This window comes from Rhincodon typus, chromosome 20, assembly GCF_021869965.1.
Source record: "Rhincodon typus isolate 14 chromosome 20, sRhiTyp1.1, whole genome shotgun sequence".
Taxonomy (NCBI): domain Eukaryota; kingdom Metazoa; phylum Chordata; class Chondrichthyes; order Orectolobiformes; family Rhincodontidae; genus Rhincodon; species Rhincodon typus.
Window position 1 is genome coordinate 7903797 of NC_063351.1, and position 12272 is coordinate 7916068.

The 12272-nt window shown below is 37.1% G+C and overlaps 1 protein-coding gene across 1 annotated transcript; it reads right to left on the reverse strand.

Moving 5' to 3' along the window:
* Positions 1–1565: 1565 nt before the first annotated feature.
* Positions 1566–11659, reverse strand: ube2d1b (ubiquitin-conjugating enzyme E2D 1b). Its single transcript, XM_048608951.1, has 7 exons — positions 11548–11659; positions 7733–7796; positions 7604–7635; positions 7433–7510; positions 7237–7342; positions 6045–6138; positions 1566–3668 (listed from the first exon to the last, which is right to left on the reverse strand). Coding segments are annotated over exons 2-7 (357 nt in total). The 5' UTR covers positions 7734–7796; positions 11548–11659; the 3' UTR covers positions 1566–3622.
* Between the last annotated feature and the right edge of the window lie 613 nt (positions 11660–12272).

Sequence of the window (12272 nt, forward strand, 5' to 3'; positions counted from 1 at the left end):
TGTTGTGGCCAGGTTATCTCACTTGCCACATCAGCACATGTGCAGTGGCCATGTTGCTTTATGACTAAATCACTCTGAAGGGGTTTGTAAATGGATATAGTGCAGGTAGTTAAGATGGCTGATGTGGGCAATGTTAAGCCCTCTTCTGGAAAAATGGCAGATATAAGTAGAATTATATCAACTATCAGACTTTATAGAGAATGCCTTGGAAGATGTATGGAAGTGAATTATGAGGAATCACCAGCTTTACAAAATTATGAACAAACACACAATGGCTGTTATGAAGAAAAGTCAATCAAAAGGTTAACCCTGTTTCTCACTCTACAGCTGATGCCAGACCCGCTGAGTTTCTCCAGCACTCTCTGCTGTTATTCCAGATTTGCAGCATCCACACTATTTTGCTTTCATTACAAAATTATGATGTGTCAAGGGGTTGAAGAAGTCATAAAAAGGACAAAAGACACAGCAGAAGCAAAACTGCTATTATTTCCATCTGCATTCATTTTCACTGATATCATGACGGGATGGGATAACCTGCATCCATGGTTTTCAGTCCAGGACTGATGAAAACCAAAGCATAATAGGTGCAGATGCTATCACATTCTGAAATAAAACAGTAAACTGGACAGAGTCAGCAGGCCAGGCAGCAACTTTGTAGAGAGGTAGAGTTAACTTTTCTGGTTGATGACCTTTGATTACTTGGATATATAATATAGATTGCTGATGACCTTTGAAGGTTATGGGGAATCTAACAGCTTTATAAAATGAAGTTTCAAGAAGGTGAATAGTTATAAAGAGGATAAAAAAAGCAAAGCAGAACTTAAAATAACTATTATTTCTACCCATCTGCACACCAATACTATCAGGATACAATTGAATCTTGCAATTTAACCTTTTTAGGAAAGCTTCCATTGGTCTTTGCTCACACAATGGACAGTACACAGCAATGTGAGGCACCCTAAAGGGACCAAATGGCCTACTCATACCCTAAATCCTTGTGTAAAATAATTTTTGCATGGTATGGTTTGATTGGACTACTGTACATTTCTATCGTGCCATTTTGCAACTTTTATCGCACTGCCTTGGTTGCACTGGCCTTCTATTTGCTTTCGAGATGGCCTCTATCTCTGGCTTAAAACCTCACTTAAAGATGTGCACTGCTTTTTATCTGACCTGGGTTAGAAATAGAGATTTTGACCCAGATTAGAAGACTTGGCTATACAGACTTAGTGGCGAGCCCAAAGGTCATCATCAGACATTCTGCCACTGAGTACATACTTATTAATCACTCATCTTCTTCTATCTCATTAATTCCTTAGCCAAGCCAATAGCTTGTCCCCAATTACATACATCATTCCTGTTACTAGTTTCATGTGGAATTTCCTGGACTTTTTTCTGAAGTCCGTATGAATAACATGCGTACATTATTATCACATTTGTTACCTCTTCAAATTTCAACTAGATTTATTAAATGTGATCTAACCTTGGCATGATGCCAAATAGCCCCTGAAGCAAAGTGTATATTTTGTCATAGTAGTTTTGCCACACAATACCATAAAATCACAGACTTTCAAGTTGAATTTTATATATTTCACTAGAAAAGAGTTTTTGTTGCAAATACCATGCCGTACATACAAACTACAGGCACAGTGTTAAAAGTCTAAAGTTATCAGCTATTACCATGTCAGAAATTAGTGTGGGGATTTGGAGAATACCAATATTAATGTTTAAACAGATCTAGACACAATATATAGAATACAAATAACAGCTGCCAATGTGAACTAAATTTGGTGAGCATTTTTATTTGGACAAAAAGTGAAAGTTGGACAAGCCTAGCGACCTTGCTTTAAGTTTTAACAATTAAAATAAAACAGATATGCATAGTTAGCCATGAGTTATCAAAAGAGGAGAAAAGCCTCTGACGTGTTTCTTTTACAAAAATTCCTTTTTGTCTCTTGCTTTGCATTTCTCAGCCAGTGATATAACCGAAAAGCCCAGCTCCTACAGGCACTGCCTTAAAGTTTTCTTCAAAGTGGCTATTTGACAATTTAATCCAACTTCTGTTCATCATGGGCCAGCCCCTGTGAACATCAGTCTGAACAAAGTAAGATATGCAGATTCTGGAAGTCAAATCAAAAAATTGAAATATTCTGGAAACACTCTATAGGTCAGCTAACATCCGTGGAGAGACAAGGTGATAGGGTTTAAAGTTCAGAGATTCTGACAGTGGGTTAAAAGACTAAAAAGGCAGGGTTAAATGTTTCAAATGAGCAAAAAACTGGCTTTTAAGAAGGGTAAGGGATAGACCACAAAACAGGGTACGTACTTTGCAAAGTAATATGCGGTAATACAGAGACTTTTCCAGGTTTCAGTAAGGATGAGTAAGTCAGACAAACAGAAAAAAAATGAGGTCGTTTTAAAAGAAGACAAATCACTGGCAAAACAGTCCAACTGTTTTAATTACAACTGCAGCAGTTCAGCTCTTCAGTTTAGAGAAAAAGTGCATTTTTCAGTCATATCTATAAAGATAGAAGTTCAGTCATGATTCAAGGCTTGCAGTAAGCATCATCCATTTTGGTTGCAAAATAAATTTTATCCATGATTTTAACTGTTCTAAATAATTTAGAAACCTTTGAGACAAAATGTTCTAAAATTGTCTCTGACGCTGTAGTTCAAGCTTAAGGAATCCAGGCAATTGGAAAATTGGCTGTGATTTAATCTATCATTTAACGTCAAAAGCATTCACAACAGCAATTTTACTTCAAATTGGATAAACACAAGTAAGCATATCAAACCAATTAGAGGTGGGTCCAAAACAATCTTGTAATCAGTGAGATGGATGATAGGCAAAGAAAGATATATTTTACCAGAGGTAGATAATACTGTATATATGTCAATTATAAAGAGCCAGCACCATGTAGATTTACATTTCTATCCCTAATGAAAAGACATTAAACCAGATTGAAAATTGCTATTTTAATTGTGATGGTTACAAGGGATAATTTTCAATTTGTTATTGTCTGGTTGATGCAACATAGTACAAGGTTTGGTGAGTGATTAGGTCAACTGCGCAAGTTTTTTAAAAAAAAAAACTGACTCCAAGTCTGACCAAGAGACCGATGCATCTCCAGGACTTCCAGTAAATAAATGGAATGCAGTAAGAATGGGCAGGCCAACATTTGTGCAGTTTATGACATTGAAATCACTGTTGGCAACCAGCTTATTCCCACATTTCTCACCAACATCTTGGCACAAGTGCAGCAAAGTGAAAGAAAACTGACTCAGAAAATACTTAATACCAGTCCAAAATGCATAGAATTAACAGTTGTACCAGATAACAGATCAGAAGTAGCGTTGGAATGCTTGTCAGAATAGCAAAAACACCACTACGTGGAATTTTATTGGTAAACTACTGGCCTCATTGCTCATTTAGCAATTACTGTAAGAACAGTTTGCAGTTCTGAAAACAGACAATGACCATACTTTGTTTGCAGTTAAGAAAATTTACAGTACTTATTGCCCACAATGAATATTTATTGTGAACTCTATGTGTTTCAATTGGAAAAAATAGTGTTGTCACTTTTTCTTCTATTGGATTGTTGCAGTATACCCAACAATGATTCTACATTGCATATTTCTGAGTCCAGTCTCTTGCTTGCTTGTTGTATCTGTCAAAAATAAAACAGAAACAAATTTAGCATAAAATTCATGAATGAAAATATAGATACAAATGATTCAATAAATCCTGAAAAAAGACATTTTAGCATTTTTGTCTTGTACTCAAGACATTTCTCAAAAATACCAATTTAAGGTGAAACCAACGTTGACAGTGTATGAGTCGAGACTGCTGATCTATTGGCAAGTAGAGTCTGTTACGTACAACCAAATGACTATTTGTATAAAGGCTTTTGGTGAAGTTCATGGATTTTAACAGTTCAAATGTGCAAACTTTTTTGAATGTAAATTAATATAATCTTATATACCTAAATTTAATACTACTCTTAGTACTAAACTGGCATTTCACCAAACACAAATTTAACTGGAGGACTTGGCATTACGAACAGAACTCTGGCAGACAGACCAATAACAAAATGTTCAAGTGACTGCAATAATGCCAATTGATCTGCATTTTCCATTTCATCTATTTCAGACTTCTTAATTGGTTCTGCAGTCTAAAACAGAAAGATTGGGAGCTCACTTAAAACAGGTGAGCTCTCTACAGGTAACTTGGTTGATACCTCTTCTGAAATCAGTGCGATGGAGGCCTCCCTACAGGTTTGTGGGAAGTTAGTCTTAACCATGTTTTAGTGCTCAAGCCAATGATGAGGTAATCTATAGCTCTGCCAATAATTTCAGCTTCTCTATAACACCTGGTTCACGTCATGGGTGGGTGCACAAACAACTATGCGTGAAGGGCCTCATAGCACAGTGGTAGTGTTCCTATCTCAGAGCCAAGAGTCCCAAGGTTAAAGTCCCACCTGCTCCAGAGGTGTATAGTAACATCTCCGAATGGGGAGCTGATTTTCCTAAGTTGAATGGCTTTGTTCTAAAATAAACAATAATATATCCAGTGACACAAAGCCTCCCTCCAGCTCCTCTTTATCTACAGTGGAAAATAAAGATGTTAGCCAATACAAAGAATGAACACTTCAAAGATATATTGAAGGTTTGTGAGGATAGGGTAAAATCCTCCAAATAGGAATGAATCTTGGTGGTCTCAGCTTCTTCCTAGCAATTCAATCATTGAAAAATCAGAAACTGGACTTTATGTGGCTCTAATCAGATGCAAGGGTTTTTAAAATATTTGTTTTAAATAACATAGATGTTAACAAATGACAGGTGCCCCATCAGAGAGTTACATGGATAGCATCTTTTTAGGTGTGATCCCTCCACAGTGCAGTGAGGGAGGGAAAATGGGTAACCATGTCAGGAGAAATGAGAAAGGCAGGAAAGCGCCAGAGTGTATTTCACTCAAGAACAGATTTTGTGCATTGGAAAACAGTGAGAGATGGTTCCTCTGGGGAATGCAGCCAGAACCCAGTTGCACAAGAGGTGAGCAGAAAAAGGAGAACAACAGTGGTGGGCAATTAAACAGCAAGAGGCACAGACAGGAATTTCTATGGCCACATACATAACTCCCTGGGGCCAGGGAGGCGGAGATCATTGAACTGCAGCAGCCATTCTGTGGGAGGCAAGGGAGGTGATTACAGGGGCTCTAATATTAAGTTTCATATATTCTGGCCATAGGAGAGATGGCAGACAACTACGAGACAGCTAATGTGATAGCATTATTCAAGAGGATTGCTAGGGATAAAGCAAGAAACTACAGGTCAGTGAGCCTAACATCTATGTTAAGGAAACTACTGGAAACAAAGTTACTACAAATTATTAATTAAAAATTAATTATTAAAAAGAATTAATTTCCACTTGCAAAGGCAAGAGTGAATCAAGAATAGACAGCAAGAATTATGCAGGAAGATTTAGCTATGCAAACAGACTCGATAGGCTAGGGTTGCTTCCCTTAGAGCAGAGAAAGCTGTGGCACTGCTGGTGGGGGTGGGGGAATCTGATTGAGGTGTACAAGGTTTTGACAGTCGTAGTCATAGCACAGTTTTAAAGTTAGGAGCAGGCGGTTGAGAGGGGATTTAAGTTCTTAAATGAACAATTCAAACGCCACAACATAGAAGGCTATGGGTCAAGTTCTGGAAAACGGGATTAGGACAGATGGATGTTTGATGATTGGTGCCAACATGATGGACTGAAGGGCCTCTTTCTGTGCTGTAAAAACTCTGACTCTATCAAATATGGTTACAGTCAAACAGAATGTCATTTCCTTCCAGTTGATTGAAGCAATTAAGTTACAGGGCACTTCCCCTTAATATTCACACAATCCAACAGTTAACCAGCATATTTATAAAAGTAAAATGCTATTGCTGGCATATTTTCTTAGATTTTGATAATGGTATAAATGTGACAAACTATTTTTTCCTGTAGATTAAACAATATTCTTGGGTGATGCTCAGAATTCGACAGATGCTACTTACTTTTCCTTATCTGTTTTGTACATGTGTGCAATTTCTGGAACCAGTGGATCATCAGGATTAGGATCGCACAGGAGTGAACAAATAGATAATAAAACTGTCCAGAAAGAAGAAGAACGCCCATTACTCTTCAAACCACAGCCAGCAAAAAAGCAAGCATCACACAATTAATTGATGAAATTAATTAAGACTATATACCAAAAATTTATGTTGCACATTACTGAACATTGCAAAGCATTTCACAATCAATGCAATTCTTATGAACTACTGTGACTATGCTATGTTCACTTACGCAAATCAGTCTGAGGGCACATTCTTACAACAGCAAGTAGCAACCAGTTACATTGTTTTAGTGATCTAGGTTGAGGGGTGAATATTGGCCAATGCACCAGAAGGGTTCACCCCGCCTTTCTTCCAATAGGTGGGATAGGATCTTGTATGCATACCTCATAAGGCTGTTGTGGCCTTAGTTGAAAATCTCATCTGAAATATGGCACCAACAATACATTCCCTCAAAATTGCAGCAAATACAAGAAAACAAACATCAGGTCTACCATAATTGAAGTTTAGCACTAAGCTTGGGCTAGAACATCAGAGACATCTACTGTAATCCCAGATTCCTATCCTTAATCCAATCCATTTATTCCTCTTTTATTTTCTTTTTCCGTTGGATTCCATTCAGGGCAATCTTTGGGTAATCTGTCTCATGAGCCATTTGAGGTAAAACAAAAACAACTTTTAACAACTCTCAGAAATAGTCACCTAACTTCACCTTTAATTCTTCTGATAATCCTCAGTGTCTAGAATTTTGCACCAGATGAAGTGCAGTGAGGTTAGATTTCCAAAGGAAAATCCATGCCATTTCTTCTTCAATATATACATTAATGCTCTAACTACTGATGTGAACTTTCTTCCTCATACAACATGTTGTCTTACACAACTTTACCGGTTGAAACTTCTACTCTGTAAATAGAGAACCATCAAGGGAGATGGATTGAGGCTAGTAGACTATTAGGACACTTCTCATTAACCTGAGCTTCAAAACCAGGTCTTCACATTTCAAATGGTCCTGTCCAATTTTTAAATGTTTATTTGGATGAGCAAAAAGGGTTTAATAAAATCTCTAAAAGAGGACAATATATTAAAAGAAAATAGATTAATTCAAAAAGTAATCTAACAAGAACATTGGTCATACCTTTTGATATTGTTAATGCTGGTGACCACTGTGATCGCAGAATATCAAGACAAATGCTGCCATTGCTGTTTATGTTTGGATGATATATTTTTGTTGTAAATGCAACCTTCACAATAGAAAAAGTTACCATTACAACTAGAAAAAAAATTTACTTTTCCTCCTTCCCAAAGGGCATAATATCTTAAATGAAAGTTACCTTTGGCGGTTTAAAAGGGTAATCTGTGGGGAACTGAATTGCAAGAAAGAACACTCCTCCCTGATATGGACTGTCATACTGGGGGGAAAAGAAAATCCCACATGTTAAATGTAAACAGGGCTTTATAGAAAACTTGAGTAACACAGAATAAGAAAATTATGAGCAACTTACAGGTCCCATGATAGTGGCTTGCCAAGCGAACACTAAATATTGAAGGCAAGAAATATTAAGCAATATTTAGAAAAAAATCTCCTTTGACAATAAATTTGAAAGTGTAAATCTTAAAAAGGAAACACTTACTATCATCTCCTGCTGGACCTGCTGAACATTGAGCTGGTGGGTCTCGTTGCAAGTCTTTTAGTTCCTAAACAATTAAAAGAAAATATTGTTGTTATAGCAACAAAGTTGTTCATTTCCTGTGCAGAAAAAAAAAGAACAGTTACAATCATCTTCTGTAATAACGTCTGATTCGGTACCTCACGTTACGCATAGAGTGTGGTCTACACAAACATAACTGCAAGATGTTTTGTGAAATATCTTTGAACTGGTGCAAAACAGGGACACAATTATTGCTAACGTTTGAATTAAAGAATGAACTTGGACCTAATTTAAATCAGAGGCTAAAGAATAAGCAAGGTGCTGAGAAAGCCAAGACTTGTCAATACTTACATTATTGAATGCCACATCCTGAGGACCAAAACACTAAAAGCATTGATGCTGCATTAAAAAGAAACTGATGCATAGCAAGACTACACAATGCTGCAAAACCGATAAATTAATGAGACACACTATTGTTCAGAATGGAGAAGTACCCAAGCAAGTTAGCCCTCAACTGAATGTTCATCAACTTCTAGTTGATACTTTTATCAATTAAAACAAAAAAAATGTTATAAGCATTACTAATAAGATACTGTAAATGCTAGTTTCAGAACTAATTTTCCAGAACCGCTTTCACAATGCATCTAGTCAAACAGTAGCTGTACAAATGTCATACAATAATGATATGGATTCCAATTTTAGGTACCCCAAGTGTCTTGGACACACTTGTAATCTTTCAACACTGTTTATTGGGGAAAGAGAGCAGAGGCACACACTTTTGAAATGATCTGCTCATTACAGTTATTATTGCAACACCAATTGTTTTAACTTTAGACAGTAACTGCAACAGCTATTGTGCTCCAACACAAGCTACCTTCCTGCCACCATGCAAGCCATCAAGTGGTACTTACATCCATTACAACCTGAAACATTTTACTGGGTCGACTTGAAAACAAAAATGATTGCTTTTACTGTGCAACTACAGCCAGCATTCAATCAAGTGCCACATGGTAGGAATCTAACACGCAGCAATTTTCTTTTACATAATAGCAAAACATATCACTGATATAAATACCAGAGTGCATTCTCAAAGTTGAACATAAAATATCAGTCTATCTCGAAGTAAATTATTTACAACCCATCTTAAAGTTGAAACTTTCGTAAGCAGGGAAGATACTATACACACACTGATGTTTAATTTGCAATTTTCAGATCAATTTTATGACATTCAGACATTGAGTTTTGTGAAGATCTTTCAAGCACAAGGACGAATTCTATTTTAATCCACTAGTTCTCCCTTGTGTCAATCAACTTGTGTGTCCGGGCAGAAGGGAACAGAGCAGTCCAGTATATTTGATGCAGCAACAAGGCCTGAGATGAAGCAGGAATACAGGTGTTAAGGTTGTTCCTTTGCAACCAAGAACTGCACACTTCCGTATATGTGGTGAACAAAAGCATTGCGAGAGCACAGACTGAGTTAATCCCAAAATCAAGGTGAAAATGACAGATAAATTCTTTACAACATATTACCTTCATAAATGTGCGCACTCGCATTGAATTTCTCACACAAGTTGGTTTTTTAAACTGCTTAAGGGCACTAAAATTGTTGCGAATACTTAGTTCACAGTTCATGTATTTTGAAATTAATTTTTTAGGTTACAAGTCAAAAGGTTAAATGAAGAATCTACATTTAATGGACATACCTGGCTAAGACACTAATAAGCAACCCCTAAGGAAATATAAGTCATACAAGCTGGAGACATGATTCTGCAATCCTTCCAGTAAAGGCAGCCTGGAGAGATGCTTTTGTTTTCGGAGAGGTTAAATTAGTTTAAATGCATTCGGTAAACATTGAAAAGTTGTACAAACTATTTATTTTGTCAGGAGGAAGATTATATTATAAATGAGGAATAATTAAATCTGTGAGAGGACATTCCAGAGTATGTCACATTATGGAGCTAAGTGAAGCTTAAGGAGATTTTCTAGTTTCAATTTATCTGTATATATGTTGAATAAGTTATTTTAGCCGATCTGGTGTATGCAGGTGTTTTTAAGCTCACTAAGATAGCCCAAGTAAACAGCATTTAGAAGCACCTATACTGCAACCAACTTTGTCATTCACTGCATTAGCCTTAATCATAGTTTGAATTTCATGAGGAAAAGCTGGAATATTGTGTAGTACCAAGCCAGAGATGACATCTACAGTGGTCCTCATAGAGCTTTGTGGCAAAGGAAGCAATTTGTAGAATTAGCCAAGAAGCACTCAGGAAGTAGCAAGAACAAGGGACAAAGGCACCCAGAGTGAAGAGATATTAAACAAAGAGTTTTATATCTGAGAATGGCTTGATCCGAGGAAAATTAAAGTAAATTTCAAAGGACTGTGGTACACTTATGGGTAGTCCTTATAGAACTAAATAAATTTTAAGATGGATGTGTCTTAGAGGGCAAAGTTTTGAAGAGGTAAGAAGCAGAACCGTATGCATAATATACATAGTAATCAACAGCATTAAGTTAAGATTATTTTTTATTTTTAATTCTTGAAAAAATAATAGCATTTTATGTTTTTGCTCAAAAACGTGAAATCCTGTGGTGTAGCTGTATAAGTTAAAGCACAGTTTTAATATTACTGGTCCAAACTGATGCAATGTATTGTTCTGTGAAGGAAAAATTGGGTCAAATGGATTTATTTTCTAAGAAAACTCTCAATTATTAAGTTTAAGCAGTGTTTGCTCAGGAAATTCAAAATTTAATAAGTTCTAATTAGCTTCAGCACGGTTCATTAAGTATTTTTCCCTTTCCTTAAAACTGTTTCATATTTGTACTAAATTAAGTATTCTGCACATTTTCTTTATTATAAGGCCTTGTACGTGGTTGTTCACATTGTTTTTCCGCCAAAGGTTCCACTCATTGTTGAAAATGAAGATGTTCTTACACTTAGTGGGTTCAGATCATCTGAATTGTCACAGACACATGGAGATAGTGGAAATTATGAAGTCGTCCAGCATTTTCAGAATGATCACGAATCAAAAATAAAAATCAATACACCACTGTACACACTAAAACATGCTGGCACTCAGGTTCAAAAGGAAGGTGGCCCTCTGTTGCATTCTGGTAGTTATATCCTAAAGTGGTACTGGCTCATTCAGGGAAACTGTCAAAAGACGTCTCCAAGCTAGCAATGAGTGCAAGAACTCCCAGGTACCTGAAAGATGTGCAGCCCTTCTGGTAAAAACATTTAAAATTTCAAGCACTTAATAAATATGTTTCATGATCAGTTCCTTTCTGAATAATTAATTTTGACTGTACATTCTCGGTAGTTTTGCAACCTATTCAGTTTGGATTTGTTTATGAAGTTGTAGTTAATAAGGTACAGAAATGGCATCTATTGGAAGCATAAGTAATGACAGAACACACAATCTTCTGTGGTTCACTTATAGCTTGTGTTGTTTTAAAATGATAGGAAACTGGAGTAGGGAAGCTCTAGAATCAAGGGCACGGGAGTGAAAGGAGGAAAGAGAAAGGGGAGGAGACAACTGAGAGCACAAGGAAGAGCAGGTAGTGAAAATACCACAGGGAAAATCAGCTGGAGGGGCAGGAAAAAACTTGAGGATGTATAGTTAGTAGTTCAGGACACATGGTTGGGGCCTTAAGTACTGGCCCAGGTCTGGGGGAGAGGCCAGGCCCAGAAATGAAGTAGCAACAGATAACAGAAGGAAGGTAGTTCCACCAGAAATGAGGACCAGAAATGGCTGGCAGTCTTCACTTAAACCATAGATTTGATCAGAACAGCCGCTTACCTTAGTTAACTTGGCAGCCTTATATTGTTTTTAAAATTAATTGAAATTCAATACAGTCAAGAACCAGAGGGAACAAAAAGCATGTTATTCCACTGTCAAAATCCACCAAAAAGAATTGGAGATGTGAAAGCAGCTGATAAGACCAGGCAGCTAACTGCAAAGAGATAGTAGGAACTGCAGATGCTGGAAAATCTGAGATAACAAGGTGTAGAGCTGGATGAACACAGCAGGCCAAGCAGCATCATAGGAGCAGGAAGGCTTCCTTCTCCTATGATGCTCTCTTGCCTATAATCAATCCATTTTGCCTTACATTAATTAATCCGTTAGTTTCATTGTCTATTAAATTTTCCCAGATTATTGTCTTTTAAAAAGTTCTCTCAGTGGCATCTCTCAGATTATCCCTCTGCCTTTTAAGAAGATGGATGTAGCATTTGCAAATCTTCATTCCTCTGGCACCTTTCCTATATCTAAGAGGGAGTTGGAAGATTCTTTTTTATTCATAGGAGGTAGATGTCACTGGCTGGGCCAGCATTTTTTGCCAATCCCTAATAGACCTTGAAAAGCTGATTTCCAGCCTTACTTCCCTCAGCCATCTTGGGTGTACATCAACCCCATGTGGACATTTAAATGGGTGACCACCCCGGACCATCATCCAATTGAAGATGGCAGCCCACATACAGTCATAGAGCTGTACATCATGGAAACAGACCCTTCGGTCCAACTCG